General features: G+C 37.3%; 2 protein-coding genes across 2 annotated transcripts in view; both read right to left on the bottom strand.

Annotated features, from left to right (window-relative positions):
* LOC139712283 (MAM and LDL-receptor class A domain-containing protein 1-like) overlaps window positions 1-6,584 on the bottom strand; it is a 28,551-nt gene extending 21,967 nt beyond the window's left edge. Inside the window, exons 1-3 of the mRNA XM_071624122.1 lie at window positions 6,515-6,584; window positions 4,342-4,539; window positions 3,024-3,289 (exon numbers count right to left, since the gene is read on the bottom strand). Coding sequence (XP_071480223.1) covers window positions 3,024-3,289; window positions 4,342-4,539; window positions 6,515-6,584 — 534 coding nt within the window. The remainder of the gene's footprint in view (window positions 1-3,023; window positions 3,290-4,341; window positions 4,540-6,514) is intronic.
* Window positions 6,585-14,116: 7,532 nt separating this feature from the next.
* Window positions 14,117-21,251, bottom strand: part of LOC139712282 (alpha- and gamma-adaptin-binding protein p34-like) — a 31,415-nt gene continuing 24,280 nt past the window's right edge. Inside the window, exon 8 of the mRNA XM_071624121.1 lies at window positions 14,117-17,647. Coding sequence (XP_071480222.1) covers window positions 17,520-17,647 — 128 coding nt within the window. The 3' untranslated portion in view covers window positions 14,117-17,519. The remainder of the gene's footprint in view (window positions 17,648-21,251) is intronic.

Raw genomic sequence — 21,251 nt, forward strand, 5'->3', positions numbered from 1 at the left:
GTGTCGGACTCGTGACACGCACCCATTCATATACCTCATCCCAGTAATGAGATATCGCATTATCAGATATGATATTCGTTATACTATATACAATTCAACACATATACCATGTCGGGTTCGGTAGATTATGTTTTATGAATGTATCGGGAGCACGTCTTTTTAACAACTTGGAAGGACTTATAGACAAATGAGACACAGACCGACAGTTTGAAACAGTGAATAGATCACATTTTTGAAATTTCGTCGAACTTTGTCACATGAGTTGTGTGTTAGTGTAGACCGTGCAGTGCTAACACGTTTGTGTGTATTTCATCACAACCACAAAAAGATATGGAGTGATAAACAGTTATCCCCCAACAATGATAAATGAAGACGTGTTCTTTACTGCCTGTGTCGAAGACTTTCACTGAAATATCCATTTGTGATGCTAAAAATGAGAGATAAGTTTAAGTTCCTACCGTGCATTAAAAAGGCGTTATTTCACTCCTAAAGAAGCTATGATTTACAGCACATATGAAACATGAAGGTTCGTGGATGTTCTTGCGGCATCTTTGAAGTTAAAATATTCAGTCACGTAACAGAGAATAGAATGGACTTGACTTCACATCGAAGTCTGTGCAACCTCTACAACATTGAAATACAGTTACTTACTTAGTAACCAATTACGTTGTATAGATGGTCTGAATGTGCATCCTATTATGTGAAATAGTAATCTGATAAAGGACAATTTTATCACTCATAAATGCAAAAAATAAATAGTTTTCAAGAAACACCCATTAGGTCAATTCCATGGAAAGGTTGCATTTTATGAAAATCAAACTATTGAGTATAGATGACTAATGAAGCTTAATTAGATGATCTGGTATTGTTTACTCAAAGCAGCCTTTCACAACGGATATTTTGATACCTCATTTGTGAACATCGGTGAACATGGAGTGGAGTTATGTCCGAAAAACCTTCATTTTTCATGAAAATTGCCAATTTTTGCAGAATTTATGTATCATTTCTGATACACTATTATGACCATAATACAGCTTGTGTAATTCTCAGATGGCTTATTTTCTGAATGTTCTTTGTTCATAGATTGGTTTTATGATGTTCTAGAACTTGTTCCGGCATCAGTAAATATTATTCTCTCAATCTCAAAATGTGGTAGTTGATAGCGTCCCATAAGTCACGTTTTTGTGTCCCATCAGTCACACTGGTTTTCCCTATCCTGCTATTGTACCAATGAGTAGATATTGATACCACTTGGCTCAGGGTAAGCACCAACCCTTTGCTACATTCAGGAAAGAAAATATCTCTCCAGAGACTCTGTGTGTAAGAATATTTCAGAACTTACTTCCCCATGTGAAAAACGGTGGTCCTCAAATGTCCCATAAGTCACGACAGCAATTTTTCGTCGCTGTACGTAATGCGATGATACTTTTCAAACTAAGTATGGTGTTTTCATAAACTGTGATATGATGGATCTAACCATGAACTGAGAAAAATGCACTTGATGCACCTATTTTCTCAAAATACTGGTTTGAAATTGCCGAAAATTGTCACTTTGTCCCATAAGTCACAATGGAATTGACCATTAATATTCACTCGCAAACACAACACACAACAAACACACACACTCTTACACACACATACAGATTACTGTTAAAACTGGAATACGATAAAAAAAAAAACAACGAAGACAAAAAGGGGGTGTGTCCGTTGGTTTGCGCAGAAAAGGGATTGCACATCATGCGAGCGTGTTACCGGTGTACATGTATATGCGGTCAAATTAGCTTGATGTAAAGTAATAGTAAATAATGTGCATGTGTGCGTGTGTGTATGTGTGTGTGTTTGTTTGTGTGTGTGAGAGAGAGAGACTGTGTCTGTGTGTGATTAGTGAAATTTGGGTCCGAGGGTTCTCCTGCTCTGCTGACTTGAAAATGTACGTTCGAAGATTACATAGTGACAAGGACTTTGATAAATAACATATGATACTGCTCGAGCATAAGGTCTCAGGTAGCATTTTGCCCGTCCTCGTGGCTTTCAAATTTGCCCGTTGAACACTTATTGAAGTGTAAGGGAGTACTTGTTGGATGTGAAATTCCGTATGTGATTTTTTTCTTTTCTTAATTAAGCCAGGACAAGTCAAGGACTTTGCAGAAGGCAGTCGGTCGACAATCGTGTTAAATGACAATGAAACGGCATTAACAACAACAAACCCACTTTGTCTGCGCCAAGGCATGGAGTGATGTGAACGAACCCGGTTCAATAAAGCTTCAACCATACGACATCATTATTGATAAAGACTCCGGCTCTGGCTACCATCTTGCGGTATAGTTATGTGGGGTATTTGCACCATTTACCACAACTATTCTCACCTAATTACCGCCAGTTTAGCACTCACCCACCCATACGGCTCGTCTAACGACTCCCCACCTTTACTGTTTGAGCGAGCAAAGTAAACGTCATTAAGAGGCAGCGAGGATACTTACTATGTCACAAATCAAACGGTAGCTATTTCGTGGCACCCCGCGCAAGGGGTACTTCAACACCCCTATGCCATAAAACGTCATAAAACAGTGCTTCGTCGAGAAGTCGGCAGTAATCATTCTACACTTTATTCAAAGTTAGGCGATTCTTCGCTTAGACGTGACAATTTTTCTTTATTCTTTTATTGAGATCAGAACCAAATTTGGAGATGAACTTGCATTGTATTTTAAGTATTGCCTGAGTGATAGTGATCGCGGTTTTTTGTTGTTTTTAATTTTTTTTTGTTTCTCTACTTGAGGGTGAATAGAACAGTGGTCAAATAGAATATACTGTATATATTGTACATTTACACCACTAAAAACATTTATGTCCAAGTATATGACATTATTTTTTCAGTGTTTTCATAGACTTTATACTCTAGACGGAAATATGGGTTAGTGATAGGTATAGGGTGGCCTATAAGTGAAGAAAGAAATCAGAATGCATCAATGAAGAAACGAATACCAAACAATCAATCAATCGCTCAATTTATTCATTAACATTACCATGTACGAATCGGACTGAGGTGTGATAGTGTATAGCCCTCGGATCCACTGAGATTCGGTGTCTTCCGTCATCGACCACGTGGCCGTCGATGGCCGTCCGGCCGACGTCGTGTACTGGTACATGTTTAAGTTACCGGCGTTGTCGCCCCCGATCTGGTAGAAAAACTGCAGGCATTGACTCTGACTGTTTTGCTGCAGCGTCGGCAGCAGCAGGCGTCCGGTGGCGCCGGTGGTCTGAATGCCCGTCTGGGCATAGAGGTAATGGCCTGTTAGCGGAATGTGTAAGAAAGTCTTTAGTTTCTCAGAGTTTAGATCTTATATGTGCATATGAATAATCAACAAAAGGAACATACTTATATTAATCGCGACAAATGGAAACAGGGAATGTCGAAGGATGCCATCTGGATTGGTAGAAACTTTCGACGTATATTTTGGTCTTCTTCAGCTTGTAAATATTGTCTGTTTTTACACACAAACATGTATGGTGTCATAAAGAAATGACAACAAACCGAGGTGTGTGCATTGGATAGAAAATATTGAGCAAAATATGAAATAATATGTTATGAAAAAAGCGTATGGTACATAATACATCACCATCTATACCACAATATGATATAGGCATATATATATAAACATATATAAATAAAAATTCTAAATATAAACATACACATATACATGTGTGTGTGTCCTTTTGTTGCCACTCTGCATGTCGTTGCGATGTATTTCCATATTAGGCATGAACTTATGGAGTTCATATTGCAGCTTTACGATGCATATCTTAAAGTTTTGATATAATCAGTGTGTGTTATAACAGGAGTTTCATGGAAGTTTCAGTGACTACAAGTGATACATGCGGATCCGGTATTAGTGAAAGAGAAGACAGGAGTAGCTGTACGAGAAGTCGTATTATTCTAATCATAATAGTTGTGAGAATCATAAGAAGAGTAATGACAAGGATATTTTGACTGAAATATTCTAGTAGTTAACTTATCGAAGAAGTTTTTCCTATTCAAATTTTAAGCATGAATCTCTACTTATCACTTTCCAGGGCTTTTCAAAGCAGTTTAGAATGGATAATTATCACTTGGTCTTGAAATTGACAACTTATACTTTTCAAAGCTGTCATGGGTAGCTTTCCTCTAGGTACTGGATCAATGAGGTGGCACTTTGTAATGGTGCTCTTGTTCCAGAGAAAGAAGTGAATGATCCATAACCACTGTGATTCATATAGGGGGAGTGCCCTTCATAGGCCTCACACACCAATACTACCACCACTGTCACAACAACCATATCTTGCTCAGTTTGGTCGCAGACTTACCATGGGTGACCTCGTAGGTGTGGTCAACCAGCGGCTCGGGTTCAGTGAAGGTGTCGTCGTCGCTCGTCTTTCTCAGCCAATCAAAATTGTCCGTTGTATCCTGTGTCATGTCGCACAGTGGATGGGCGATGGTGATTTCGTATGTGCAGGCATACGAGTCGGCGTAAGGGGACGAAGTGGTAGCCGCCAGGCAAGAAGCTGTTCGTCGCAGACGTTAACAGTCAAATCGTCGCGCGACAGTGGGAATGACAAAGGGACAAATATTGATAGCGCTAAATTTTACACTTCTAAGCATACATATTGCTTTCGGATTTTTTGTTTTTGTTTTTTGTATCGCGACCATTGCTAACTGGTATTAGCACTGATTTATAGCGATGAGAATTCTCTTTATGATGATGATGATGATAATAATGATAATATAATAATAATAATAATAATAATAATAAATAATAATAATAATCATAATTGTATAATAATCATAATAATAAGGTTGACAAGAGAGAAAACAAAATCGATAGATATAGTGAAAGAAGAAGTTGAATATCACAAAGATTTAACAAAAACATCACTTACGTAAATGTTAGTGTTGAAATCAATAATTTGTCCGTTCAAGGCATGCTTTTTAATAGCAAAATCGGAAATGGGTAGTCATGTGATGTTGATGATTTTTGCCCAGGTGCACCGTCATTCGCTGAATTATGATACCCAAGTCGCATAACACACATTCTCTTATAATAGTTTGTGAAGTCATCTGATCCAAGAGGGCTATAGAGTTCTAATCAAAGAACACCTGCCACGTGACATGCTTGACTATGGAGCTAGGTTCCACGGTAGATTTAACCATCTTACTATTATAACGCTTCATTTTACTGCAGCATAATTAAATTCTATCAGGCTCTTGCTCCTCCTTGATAATAGCTACTCTTTTTTTACAAGGGTTATTTTTTTTTTAATCTCGCCACCATGAGATATCTTTCGCTAATCAGAAAATGACATAAGATTTGCTATTCCGAAGGCTCGTTAATCCAGAAATGAAAAATGTTAATTATTCCGAAGGTTCGTCAATCCGAGAGCGTAATACAAAAATGTTCTTTTTTTTCCGAAAGTTTGTTAGTGCTCATCTTCTTTTCATTTTCGAATTAGCCAACCTTCGGAATATAACACACCTTCAGAATGACGCTCTATTTCACTTTCTGATTAATGGACATCTTCAGGTGTGCTTTTAGGAATAACGAACCTTGTTTTGTTTTCAGATAACTATGCAACTAACCTTCGGCATGACGAACATCACCCGAACAAACATATCCACACATATCAATGTTGTATCCGTATTAACATGAATACAGAATAAACTACAGAATAAACTAGTATATTATGTTTGTTTCTGTATCTATCATTGGAGTTCAGCGGGTAGAAGTATAGCACTTTGAAATACTGGGTTACAACGCAGTGACTTCGAATGGTAATTATATAATTTTATGTCTAAGTGCTGTTTGTTTCCTAAATACGCATGTACATGCCATTCCAGAATTGTATAATCTGATTAATTCCGTGTTGTTTATTGTTTTTCAAATTAATATTTTGTTTTTCCTCCTCACTTTCGATCTTCTTCTCTTTCAGGAAAAAAAAATCGTCTTCCCTTCCACTTATTTTCCGATATCCTTTATTTTTCCTCTGTATTTTTTTATCTACCTGGATTTGACTAACACGTCTTTATTGAGCTTTCGCCTACAAAAATTGTTACGTTCCATGTAACAACTAAAGAATTCTCAGTTGATTCCAGCATATCGCTGCACTTTGTGAAACTGAATGATTATCTCATCGCTCAAAATTATGGCGCCTGAGTCTTGAAGTCTTTCAAAATTCATGCTAAATTTGGTTATAGTATGCTACAAAATCTTTAATTTGGGGTACATTTCCGTTTTAAAACTGTAATCAAAAAGTTGCGCCGTCCGTCACGATATCCTAATTGACGGAATGTCAAAAGTTGGTGTTATCTCTTGGTATCTAAATCATAAGAACTTACTAATGAAACTGCTGGGAAGAAAAAAAAAGTACATTTATTATCATATCACTCTAAAGTTACGAGTGAAAAAAAAATCATCTTCGGCTCTGTAAGCTCACATTAATAAATCTTTTGTAAGAACTTTCTGACACGAAGAATAAGACTCACATAAAAGTGATCCTATAAGGAACACGCTGGCCAAGACAGTCAGCCTCAATGTAGTCCAGATAGCCGCCATGATGATCCAATTGCATCCAGCGTCCGAGGCCCAAATGATTTCCTCGGATGGAATTGCACGTCACGAGATTTTTTCCGCAATCGTGGGCAGAGATTTATGCAAATCCGGCGGGTCGACGGTATACCCATAAAGTAATAAACGGAAGATAAACTTAATTCTATGGGAGGTTACACGGCGATAAACTCTTCTGTTTGTTTTTGGTTTGTTTTTCTTTCTCTAATGTGAAGACCAAACTATAGCACAAGAGATGAGTTTAGTTATTTCGTTGCGAAGGATGTTGCCCGCAGCTAACTTTCCTATCGGCGTTTTTCGAAGAAGTAAATGAAGGTCCAAAGGACTTGTTTACTACATTTTCCCTCTTATAACTTACAGCTATCCAAACAACAAATAACATGGACTGCAAGTTACTTAGGACATTTTAGTGTCAGTGTCTGGCAGTTAAGATGATACAAAGAGACTCTATAGTGAGGCTTTTTTTTCAATGTAGCTTAGTTTAAAAAAGAAAAAAATGTTAAAATTGTATACGCTCATTATTCCGTAATAATAATCATGACTTACGGACAGCGAATTGATGGGAAGATATACATATTTGTCAATAACCACAAAACATATTCCTGTATTCAGACGATGGATGGGAGCACGTTTCGGACACTGTAGAGGTTAGTCAGAATATTCCTTGTAATCTGTAATTTGAGACATTCTCGTTCATGTCCGTTCTACGAAAAAAGAAAATCTTGCAAGAACAGAAATAATACTTTGTCAACTAAACTTGTGAAAATCAAAAACACTCTTCATAAGTATTTCGTTAACAAATCTTCAACTTTTGCTAAATATTGTGCATGTGAGTTTCTCCTTGGTTAAAATAAGATGAAAAGTGCTCAAAGATTGAGTAAATGCAGCCATATTAGAACACATCGGTGAAAGATTGAGGGAAATCGGACAATCCGATCAAAAGTTATGAATGTTTAAAGTTTCAGCAAATGTTCAATGCCGCCATCGGTGGACGAGAAGACTGCAACAGATTGTGAGGTCACTGCATCATGCAGGACAGCGATGTAAAGAAAATATGAACAGAATTCAACGTATTGTTACATTTCTGGGCAAAATGAAGGAGCACTTTACATACGCGACATCACAAAAACTGTAGCTATACCAGGGGCGGATCCAGGAATTCCGTAAAGAGGGGGCGCGTTTACAAAATTAAAGGGGGGGGGGGGGGCGGCGCACGCACCCCTCCCCCATTTTTTCTTTTTGTTTCTTTTGTTTCAACAAAAAATAAGGGGGGGGGGGGGGCGTGCGCCGGTTGCGGTCCTCCCTGGATCCGCCACTGTATACATGTATAAGCCTTCTAACCCAGAGATGGATGCACAGAAACTTTAAAATTTTAGAACTTGGATCAAATTTTTATTCGATCAAATTATAAATCGGATTGTCCAATTTTCGTCGAACTTCAACTGATGTGTTCTACTAATATTGCTGAATTCACTCAATCCACACATAATATACTTGGGTGAACTAGTAATATAACGGTGGCTTGACTAAATGGGAAAAATATCATTGGATGGTCATTATCATTGATTGAATTCTGCGTAGCACATCAGCACAAAGCTATTTTATGAACTATAAAGTAAGCACTATGCGATAGTTGCATGGATTAAAGAGCCCAATCATCCGAATCACTAGATAACGAGGGAGAGAATATTTTATCAATCAATAACTATCTGTCAGGCACTTTAAGGAGAATTTCGGACCAATCTAAAGTTAGTCTTATACGAAGGAATGAAATTTTATAAGGACAACCATCTGGACAACAGAGAATATTCCATCAAAATCGGAAAAAAAAATAAGGAAATCATGAAATTGTGAAGTTTCTTTATATTTTTCACAAAACACTATGAATATACATATGAATATTCAAATGACTGAGTTGAGAATGTCATTACCTCATACCTTGTCATATATTTTGTTTTAAAAATCTTGAACTTTCTAGTTTTTCCCTTTGTTTTAATGCAATAAGGGCCCAATTCTCACACTTTTTTTCATTATCTTAAAGTTATTCAGCCAAGAATATATTTTGTAATGCATTTATAGCAGAAAAACTGAAGTCACTATACGCCTTTATATATTTTTTCTTGCTGTTTTGTACACGATCAGTGGGAAATTGTGAGGAGTGACGTCATCTGCTCTCTCAGTGGCATATTTATATAGCTGTCAAAGAACTGTTTGCAACAATGGGCGAAACTTCATAATTTCATAACTTACCGCAACTTTATCCGATTTTGATCGCAGTATAAAACTTTAGTCTTTCTTTTCAGACTTTAAGCTTTAACTGGTCCCGATTTTTCCCTGTAAGAAATGCAGTAAATCAGTAATAAACTTTATTTCATGTCTCAGTTAATTGTCTTTCTTTTCTTATATTCTTGCTTTTAGGTAGCACTTCAGTACAACGCATCTGATTAATGTCCTTGTATTCTGACATCTAAATGACACAACAAATCTCTATATTTCTTTACTTCGATTATGTGAAAATCGATGCATTGTGGATAAAATTCCTCTGCACACCACTTTAATCCATGTGCGCGCGGAATCTGTGATTGTGACTGGCCAGAAAGGGTATGAACCGGGGACAATATTACATAAACTCGGGATCCAGGGGATCTTAATGTGTTTCAGGGGTGAGTTGAGACATGATATGCGGTGACTGTGAAGCGTGGTTACGTTTTATATAAACTGTGATCAGTCAATCACTACTCAACATCTGACGAGACATGCAGTGTTTCTGATATTTCTGATCATTTTTCAATATTCTTTATACATTTCTCGACCGAAGATGTCATATACAATTTATCACTGGCAGTGTCTATTTGCGAGACATTTTCGCACTGCTGGCGTCTCTTTCGTCCTGTTGTAAATGGCATGTACTTTGAATTCCATGTGGTATTGCTGAGGATTTACAGATCAACGCTATTTGATTGGTATATAACAAATAGAGCATTGTTCTGTTTACGAAATCAAGCGCACGTACGCACACGCACACATAGAATGACAATACACGATCACAAACGAAATAGTTGTTCTTGATGAACATGATGTGGAGAGCACATCAAATTGAAAAAAAAAAACCCGAACAGCAGAATATCTTTCATTGTTAGATAATTAAATCAAGGACAAAAAAGAAGAAAAATAATCATAGGTATATAAGAAGGAAGAAAGACGAAACTAAAAAGAAGGAAAAGAAAATATATATGTTTAAGCAAAGATTAAATGTCATAGAGAGGAAAAGAATATGGGGAAAGTAGAATTATCCCTAATAACTAATTTGTCAAAGAAATACCGAATAAGAAAAAAAAAATGGACAAAACAGTAGCAAGTGAAATCATTTCATAGCCGCACAACAGATATTGTATGTTTGGGACTCTACGTTTAGGCCTACTTGCGAACACACACACACATACACACACACACACAAACAAACATAAGTTATTAGTAAACACATTGGAAGTATAGTCTGTCTATGTATGTATAGTGAAAGTACAGTCAAGTTAATGAAACGATAAATCATATACGTTGATGAATAAGTACATTGTGGGCTTCCTACTGATTTAGTTTGAGATTTCACCCCTCCAAACGTATCGCAAAAATTCATGTTTGCGATTTTGTTATAGGACTCCATGCGCGTGTGTGTAGCATGTATATAATCATGCGTATATAAACGTGTGTGTGTGTGTGTGTGTGTGTGTGCGTGCGTGCGTGTGTGTGTGTGTGTGTATGTGTGTGTGTGTGTGTGTTTTGAAAAGACAGTATTGTTGTTTTAGATTACTCCTAGTTTTGTGGGCTGTTAAAACTTATTCATGTTGGTCTGCACTCCTTGGTTCTAATGTTTTAGTAGGCAGACATAATATCGTTTGTCACACAAGAAATAATGATGTGCAACAGATAATTTTTTCAATAAAAAAGACAACTTTCCTTATACCTATATTCTTTTATCAATCTGAGAAAGGGGAAAGCCTGAATTCTATATTCAAAGCTAAACATTTGGATTCTTTTTAAACTTTTGCATATAACACCCTTGTAAACATTTTTTTTTTCGTTTGAGACAGCATGTATGAAATTCTTGAAATGCAAAATTTGTCATTTTTTCAGTCTGTTTTATTACCGAGTTACACTATACTAATAAGACTAAAAATCACTTTGTTCGGACATGGTTCAAAGACTGACTTTATTGGTAGACCTGACTGAACACAATAGTGCTATAAATGTTCATAAAGATAAGAACCGCTATTACAGTTGTAAAATTTTGAGATATCACGCTAATGTATTTGATTTCTTTTCAACACTTTGTAAAGTTTAAGGTTTGACGACAGCAGGAGACAGCTCTGGCAGAAAAAGTAAAAAGAAAAGAAAAGAAAAATCAAAATGGGAGCCGAAAGTTAATAAACTTGAATTCTTCTACATTACTTGCATTCTTTATTCAATATTCTCAATATTTGTTTAACTCGAAAAAAAAAAAGATTTTCAACTCAGGTTGGGTCTTGGTGAAATTCGTCTATTAAGGCTGTGGAGTGTCTGAAATTTTGCATGGTCAAAAAGTAGCAAAACTGATTACAAATACTCGAGCTTTGCAAAATGTACATGGAGTCTCCCCTTGGCCATTGAGTCATCTATATTATGTACATGTACATCATGTCCACAGTACATGAAAACTTTACCGCCAGAGTTATTCTTGGGAAATGTTGTAATTAGAGATAAAGTTTCAAGTCCTCCCAGCCTTGATGTGTCAGAAAGCCAATTAAAACAGATTTGAGAGTGAACCACAGCTTGTCCATAGTTTTCTTTTCTCTCTCTCTCTCTCTCTCTCTCTCTCTCTCTCTCTCTCTGTGTCTCATTAAAACCCCTCTAAATAGACACGGGCAATGTGCACAGCGACTTCTCAGCTCTCCTAATTAAATCACTATTCCAGCACTCTCGCCCCTTCCTCACTCGTTGCCAAACATTAACACACGCATTAACATCTACTTATTTACATATTGACACACACACACACGTATATATAAATATATATATATATATATATATATATATATATATATATATATATATATACACACATACATATATATATCGTTGCTGGGGTGACAAGACCTCGTATCTACAAAATGTAAAATGTTCAGGAGAGCAAAAAAAAAAAAAAAAAAAAAAAAAAAAATGGCGGCCAAAGCACTACACCGAATGGAATAGCCTTTCTTTTGACATGTAGTGGTGTACTTATATACTTAAGTGTTTATATAAGTTATATAAGTATTTATATGCAAACACACGACGTAGAATATGGCATTTGAGTAACCTGCCACATCCAAAGTCTAATCGTCTTTAGCCCATGTTCAATGAAGTTTGTTTATGTTATGCTTATGCTGTGGCGTATCCAGGAATTCCATAAAGGGGGAGGGGGCAAAAAAAAAAATATGATGCCTCTTCAAGGTTTAATCAGCTGACAAGGCTGCAGCGCAATTTTCTGGTGCTACTACAATCGGCTGACAAAGATGGTTTCTTTAAGAAATGAAAGGGGGCGCACACACCCCTTTCATATTTTTCTCTTTTTATTTCTATTATCTTCCAAAAATTAAAGGGCAGCGTGCCCCCAGTGCTCCCTCCTCCCCCCGGATCCACCACTGTTATTTTGTCCTTTTTACTCGAGAGTGGAGGAGGTGGGCTGAAGAGATAAAAAGAAAGAACATTTGCTACATCCATTTATGATCTGTCACAACAATGTTGAAGGGGGAGGGGCCATTTGGCCATAAGCTGAAATACAAAAATTTTCGGTTCGATCGCCAAACTTTATGTCAAAAAAGAAGGTAAGAACAAAACGTGATGATGACGCGGACAAAGTGACAATGTCTATTGTGTTCACACATGTCATTTTATATTTAGCAGGAAAAATGTTTCACGGAGCAGCGGCTGCAAATTCTTTCGTTCTGAAGCGATCGCCAATTGGATCAAAAGAAGGCGTCGATGGTTTTGAACATTGGGGGGGGGGGGGGGGGGGGGGGGAGGGGCGCAAAAAAAAAACAACCCAACAAATCAAACAAGATAAGAACAAAACGTAATGATGACGCGGAAATATACAAATTTCGGCTCACTCGCTCGTACAATTTAGAGTATTTTTTTCAAGTCCTCAGTTTGTTGGTATAAATCGTTATCTATACGGCCGTCACTATACATCTTGATTAGAATTGCAAGATTTGATAAGCAAAAAATGACAAGAGTTCCATGTTTTGTAAGCTGAAATACAAAAAAAAAAAAACTTAATTTCGGCTCGCTCGCTGCGCTCGCTCGCCAAAATTTATCAAAAAAACAAAAAAAAAAAAAACAAACGTGACGATGACGCGGACAAAATGACAATGTCTATTGTGTCCACATAGCCCTATGTCATTTTATATTTAGCAGGAAAAATGTTACTCGGAACGCGGTTGCACTTTCATTCGTTCTGAAGCAATCGCCGATTGGATCAAAAGAAGACGCCAACGGACGCCAACGGTTTCGAACATACGGGGGGGCGCAAAAAAAAAAAACAACCCCAAAACAAGTCAAAAAAGATAAGAAGAAAACGTAATCATGACGGGGAAATATACAAATTTCGGCTCACTCGCTCGTACTATAAAACAGACTTATTTTTTCAAGTCCTCAGTTTGTTAGTATAAATCGTTATCTATAAGGTCGTCACTATATCTTGATTGTAAGATTTAATAAGCAAAAAATGACAGGAATTCCATGTTTTGTAAGCTGAATACAAAAATTTTCGGTATGGAACATTATATTTGTTTGACCCACTTTTCTTCAGTCATTTTATTTTCTATTATCAATGGAGTGTTCTTGCTGAATGAACAGATTGCTGTCTACCAATATCATTTTTTTTTTGGGGGGGGGGGGGGGAGGGGGAGTGGGTATCTCATTTTCATGTGAACATTCTCCCAAGCATTTCGTTCAGTATTCTGAAATCATTGAAACGTTCCTCTAAAAAGCAAACAAGTCTATCTATAGTCAGTCACTTCCACTCAACAATTCTTCTCCACTACAAGCAATCAAACAATCATACAAACATACTGTCATGATCACCTCTGTGTTCTTTTTTTTTGTAATGAAACAAAGTGGTCTGGACTGGACAAATGTGTTGATGATGGATTACCTTGCTACATTGTACCACAAATTGAGAAAAATTCTTACTTTACAGGGAGCTTCCATTGTTTAACATTAAATCATATGGGTTTGGGGGAGGGTGCATTAATGCATGAATTTTGTTTTGTTTTGTTTTTTTTTTCCCCACAAGCAGCATATAAAGCATCCAGTTACGTTGCTATCACTAAAAGGAAAGGTACATTAGAATCAATATTACTGGTACTTGATGTATCAAAAGGTGCTGCAATTAGATTCTCTGTCAGTTTGTTTACTTATGATAATAAGAAAGTATTGAATTGGCATATTCTTTTAAATAGATGAGGCTGGCACAAGCAGAACTGTTTTTTTCTTGTCACATCTTTATTGAAATTCATGTAAAACATGCCTATTCTTTTTTGTTCATATGAGCAATATTGCTTGCTTGTGCTTGAGCTTGTACAGTGCTTTTGGGGCACAGACATTTGACTGTGGTACAAAAATATGAATGTCCGCCAAGGGGTCATTTATTACAGTATACTCAACACGAACCAATTTCCTTCTTCTTCTCTTAGTTTATGGTACAATGTGCCTGGTTGATACTGTTTGCTGACTACTGCTAGTTATCTGGGATGAACCACGAGGGGTCAGCATCATCCAGTTGTTTTCTTGTGTTGGTGGGTAGGGGGACCACTTCACCGGGTTGGCATCCAGCTCTTTGCGATGAATGAATGAAGTGGGATCTTTTACATGCGTGAGTTCCTGATACTCATAATGTACTTCTTGAATTCTGGCAGTCATGTCGTTACTTTTCAACTCTCCAGCTGGTTTGCATATACATTTATGCAAGTATTTGTGTCTGAAGAGTTGAATTCTCGGTATCGCCAATGCGCAGAAAACTTCTGCGCAAGCTGAAGAGCCCTGTCACAGATGCACTATCCACTGTGGGATTCCTCGGTGCCATTGTCGCTTCTGGTTGTCTCGCACGTATCGCAGTTCCCATACGATTCAATGGAGTTATTTGTCTGCTTTTACATTGTTACTCCTTTTTTTCTTGGCTAAAATTTAGCTTTAAAAGAGTTGAAAGTTTCTATTTATTTACTGATTTGCGTTCACTAGAGTCATGGTTCACTACTGCTAGGCTGCAATGTGCTGTTGACATGATGGATAACGAAGAAATCTTCAACAAAAAATACCCCTGGATAAAGACAGAATGTGACCCGAGCGCATATGCAGCCAAAAACTGGGGCAAGTTTGTCCCCTGAGCTATCCCATAATGCATCAAAAATGCTGCTCTGCGCACAGCACCTAGGTATTGGCGATACCGAGAATTGCAAAGTGAGTTAACTCCATTCTTGTAAATTTGAGATATATACGATTAAACATGCTAAAAAAAAACCCCAAACAACTCAAAGAAAATAATAGGGAAATATGGGCGATTTTCAATCAATCATAACTTCAAAAAAATATTCCTTGTTATGGCAAGGTATCATTCCAAAGGTTTCAGTTTGTTCTATCTGGTGGTAGACTTACAAGTGTGTACTTGAAAATGTTTGATATTGGGACTTAACATGTTTTACAATCAAACTCTTCATACAGGTATATATACATATAACAATAGTCAAACTTTTGGTCAAGAATTAATCAAGCATAGCCCATTTCTTTCCTCATTGTGCCAGGCATCTGTCATTTATTGCAACTTAGGGATGATTTCATGTGAAGGCTTTAATCAATTCTTTTTTATTCCATTTCAAACTGGGAGAAAACTCAGAACTCAGAGAAGACTCGTGCAAAAATCGATGGCGGCAACAAAAAACAGAACCTCCATCTAACTGGCACACAAGACTGCCACTAATATTGTGATTGTGAAAATGTGTGAAATTTCTGAATTCCTGATTTGCTTCTTTCTGCATTTCATTACGACAAAAAATGAAAAAAAAAAATCTCCAAATATCAGAGTAAATTTGAGCATAGAGTTGCATTGCACACTGTGGGAATTCTTTCTGACCCAAAACTCCACCTTCACCCTTTTTGTGCCAGGGATAGTGTGTACAAGGCTATGGGGTTTTCTGTGTCAATAGGGAGCTTTAGATTTGCGGCGTGGACGTTTGAGACGATGACTGCGGTGGACGTTCTCCTCTCCCCCTGCGTCACGCTGAAAAGTAGCTTTAGATTACGCTGGGACACAACGTATAAAAAATAAAATGCGCCTCCATATGGTGGGGGCATGAAGTAGCTCTCTACGTCGTGAATTGAGCGGACGTAAAAATAGCCCAGAACGCGTAGTGAAAAACTCAGAGGATGCAAGCTATAAATAGATCGACTTGACGCGCATTTTTGCACATGCTCAGAACATGTCTTTTTCCTCTGAACGTCCCCGTTGTGAAAATCTAAAGCTCCCTATTTGGTGCTCTAAGCACACAAAGGTTTAAAACCACAGATTGCAAGATTTCACAGGCAAAAAGGTGAGCTGAGAGTTCAATAAATGAAGAGACATTTTGACCTTCGTTATTTTCTGAACACGAGCACCTCACAACAATCAAATGGCAGTTTACATGGCAAAGTATAAAAAATTCTGTACATTTTGGTCAGTACACTTCATTGCAGACATTTCATACCAGTAAATATAGAGCTTTAATACAAATATGTTAACAGATATGCTTCTCACTGCCTCTCTCTCAATTCAATTGATTCCAAATTGAAGTTTTTCAGAAAGGATCACACGACAGAGAATTTGTATTGTTGTAAAGAATTTGGCATCTTGGGTTAAAAAATTATTTGTGATTAAAAAGAAAAACATAATAGATCAGTTCAAATCCTGTTTCTGAAAAACTTCATGTTTTCTTGTGTTATACAGCTACACAGTTGCCTTGTTCCTGTGCACTGAATTCCACTGACAGCTATTAAGATATTTAAGACTTGTAGCAGAGCTCTTACAATTTCAAAATTGAACCCTGAACTTCAACTTTACACAGATCCATTTGAAAGTCAAGATGCGCAATGATGCTTCAATGAAACTTGCCTGTGAGAGCCATGTATGACTGACTTGCACCAATGTCATAATTGAATCCTTACTTGAAAACAACATTTTGCATTTGACCTCTACAACATGACCTTTAACCCATCCTCAGCTTCAAAAGCCTGTGTCAAATCAGTCCATTCTTGCATGGTCAACTCACACATTTCACATTTCTTTGAGCTCTGCGTATTAGTCCCACAGTTGTGTATGTTACCGACAGTAACAGGAAGCTGTATTCAGCTGAAAGGGCAATCAACTGGGTGGATAGTGCCATGACCTAGCCATGATGTTTGGCATGAAAATGTATACATGTATGTGTGACCTTGTACGGACAAATCCAAGTCATGTATCCCACGTGAATGTTGCACATAGAGTTTCTCATATGATTTCCACACAGACTTGATAAAATGTCTACCACTGATGTTACATATAGTGCCAATCACAACAATATACATGCAGAATCTGGTCTACACATGAGAATACTTTCATTCAGCGATCACAAGTGTGTCAAATTCTGGTAGCAGATGCAAAAGTCGTACCGCACTGATCAGTCTGCTAGTAAGAAAATATCTGATTATTAAAAATAAGAATTACACAGATCTTTTGCAATAAGCGCCTGCGCATTCAATACTGACTGCCTGATTCCTGCAATAATTGATTTCCCGTATAGCGCCCTCTGTGTGAGAGCCTGAGAGCATCTGGCCAGTGAGCTCAGACCACACTCACTGAGAGTCCTTTAATGACCTTGGAAGGTCACGCACAAAGGGTCAGTCACTGTCGTCATCATCCAGGCCGTCGATTTCCTCTTGGTCCCCGCCCACGGCCCGCCAGAAGGCGATGGCCACTTTCTCCGCGTAACGCCGCCTCTCCTCTCCCTCCAGCGAGTTTGCCTTTTCTGCAACATTTACAAAAAAAAACACATACAAAATAATTCATAGCTTTCATATCAAATTGTTTCCTGACATTACATGTATATCATTTTGATTTCTTTATTATTTTCTTTTGTAAAATCAAAGACAGTCTAAATCCCCTTGGATCTGATTAGAATTTAGGTTCATTTCACTATAAATGGTATGTAAAAGATGCAATTTACATTGAATGCAGTTGCCTCAAAAAAAAAGTGTTTTCATAAAAAAAGTACAAACAGAGAGAGAAAGCAAGAGAGGGGGAGACAGATAGACACAGAGAGAGAGAGAGAGAGAGAGAGAGAGAGAGAGATAGAGATCATTCCAAAGAGGACAATGTCAAAAATTGATGAGGAAGAATGTTGTTGTTGTTGAGTTTTAAGTTTTCAGGGAGGAAAAGAAAATCATTCTGAAATTTCTTACACCAACATGGAATGTTTGAATGACACAATCAGCATCAGTATCAAATGCATCAGTTTTATCATTTCCCTCAGCAACAGCAGAATTTATAGGTGATAGTTTTTCCTTGTATTGTTAACTGCTCTGCATTTATAACACTGCCACAAACATTGCACATAAGAAATAAAGATGCGTGAGATTTCATAATTTATCCTTAGACAAATGCTTGACATAAGATCGACATTCACAGCTCTCTTTCTGCAGCTGAATATGAAAGTGAAAATTGCTGCAAGTCTAGCCATGCAACACCTCCATATCAACTCAATGTAACAGTGTACTGGCATCACGACCCCTAATATCTATCCAGCATAGACTTGTCAGGCTATCTTATCCGCACTGAATCAATTTCCCTCAAAACTTTGTTGTGCTGTAACTTCACTTTAAACGGCAGTAGCCCCACAGTGAAGGGCAACATGGAGCAATTTAGAAATTACGAGGATTTACACACGTTGCGATCCATGGACGATTACCATGATGAGATCCGTGCCAGTCGATTCACATACGGTACTGTAAAAGTGGACATTTTTGCGGTGTTGACATTTTCGCGCATTTCACGCAACCAGAAACTAGCGCGAAAATAAAAGCACGCGAATATTTTTGCTCGCCATATGTTCCTGTGCGTGATGTCTTGATTCCGCGGAATTAAAAACACGCGAAACTCTTCTTACCCGGCGAAGCGCGAAAAATTAGTCGCGCGAAAATATCCACTTTTAGAGTAGCACACCAAGTCAATGGCTGCTCTGACTGATGCATGGAGCACAGCAAAGCGAGAGACAGAATGTGACAGGAAGAGCACAAATCACATGTCAGCTTCACTCCAATTCATCTTGGTTGGCAGACGCATCTTGCTTGCCAGTTTACTTTTTTTGAACAATTTTGTTCACTTTCATCTGATTATCATCTTGATTGATTATTCCCCTATGTAAAGCTCACTGACAATGATTTCAGTTTACAAGACAAGAATCAGTTATGATCTAATGATTTTAATGACAGTGATGATTTCAATTATAAAATATGAAAACAATACTAATAAAGGAATTGAAAAAAGATGATAATAGAAATGATTATCATCTTGATTGATTATTCCCATATGTAAAGCTCATTGATAATTCAATTTACAAGAATCTGTTATGATCTAATGATTTTAATGACAATGGTGATTTCAATTATAAAATATGAAACAATACTAATAAAGGAATTGAAAAAAGATGATAATAGAAATAATAAAAAAGACTACATTAATCATTGTCATATCTAACATCCTTATCAAATTGTATGACCTACTGAAAGACTCGCCTACCACATCACACCTACCCACAGGCACTTACAGAATACCTGAAATGAACTTTGATTTCTTGCTTTACCTACTGACACTGCCATTCCTTCATCAAATTTAATAGACTCATAAACGACAATGTCGTCCTGACACAGACTGGTCAGCTGGAAAGAACTCCACTTCCAGTGCAAACAAGCAAATATACGTACACAGGCCTACAAGCGTAGTGCCGACTTCATATTCAAGATCATGGTGACATGCAGTACCATGATCCATGCAAACAAAAAACAACTTTATAGAGAGAATCAATATGTGGTGAAATATTAGATTTCTCATAGCCATATCTCCAAACAAAAAAGGATAAACTTATGTCATGGATGCAATACAAACAGAGATTTGACATTCTAAAGGAAGGTTAATCATGCCCTATACTGTACATCACAAAATGAAGAGTGTGAAGGGAGTTAATGTCCTCATAGATATCTTCTCTGATGGCGTGTGTGGGCGACAATGTCACATCACTGAAGTAGTAGTTAACGATGTAACATAATATCTGATAAAATAATGATACAAAACAATGACATTGCTAATGATGATGATGATGATGGTGGTGATGATAATGATGATGATGATAATAATTATAATAATAATGATAATAATGATAATAATAATAATAACAATAATAATAATAATAATAATAATAATAATAATAATAATAATAATAATAATAATAATAATGTGGGCCTCTTTAGTTTTTGCACTTTTCTACCAGATGATCCTGCCCAATAAAAAAATATAATAATAATAATAATGTGGGCCTCTTTAGTTTTTGCACTATTCTACCAAATGGTCCTGCCTAATAAAAAAATATAAAAATTTTGTCACTTTTCATCTCGCATAGTTTCATCTTCACTCTCTCATGTCTATTTTCCTTCATTTTTCTGTCCCTCAATGTGCATAAAGAGATCAATCTCTAGTAATATGCACTTATATAAATATTATATGGTTTGTTACTATGAATCACCACCCCAGCACAGGCTGGTACTCATCTAACATGCATACATCAGGGCCAAACAGGATATCATGGGCAAAACATTGCGCCCAAGGAGGTACGCACTGGGCAAGTTTTAGGACTCCAAGTCCAAAGCCTCATTCGGTACACCACGGTGCTACCGTAGTAAAGTAGATCCTTTCATCTACAGGCAGAGCTTGAATTTGCATCAACTAATCATTTCAGAAAGATGGGGGGGAAAATAGATCATTCCAGAGTACTACTTCCACTTTATTTTGCAAAAATGTACAGGCCCTTGAACTGAAATTTGCCCCTTTATGTTGCACTTTGTTCTGAATATCACCTCAAAACAATCGAGAGGGCACATAAAAATGGATTATACCATTAAATGCTATGATGCTCTCACGAGAAGGAATTTATTGGTCCTTCGACCCGTGCACATATATATTTCTGTACACAGTGACAAGCTGTATCATGCAGAAGGCTGCCTTAGAGAGATAATTGGTCGTGGTGATCACACCCCTTGGACCTCATAAAATCTGACAAGAGCAAAGACTCCTTTCAGCACAGAATGCGGGAATGACACAACAGCTAGGTTTGGAACAACTCAGCAGAATTTTTGTAACTCTGCTGGCTTCAGCAGACATTCGTGACCAAATTCTGAGAATCTTCATCCGTTATTCATCACATCTGTGGATTTCCGTTACAACAACACTCATATACAGTACCTGGCATGTGACAGCACAAACACAAATGATGGGCTCCTAATGTACATTATTATCATTACTGTAAAACGAGGAATTTTCGCGTGCATTTTAATTTCGCGAATTTCGCGAGCGCCAAAATT

Source organism: Diadema antillarum, unplaced genomic scaffold (genome assembly GCF_040938485.1).
Source record: "Diadema antillarum isolate AM-2024a unplaced genomic scaffold, OU_Dant_1.0 seq00001786_RagTag, whole genome shotgun sequence".
NCBI lineage: Eukaryota > Metazoa > Echinodermata > Echinoidea > Diadematoida > Diadematidae > Diadema > Diadema antillarum.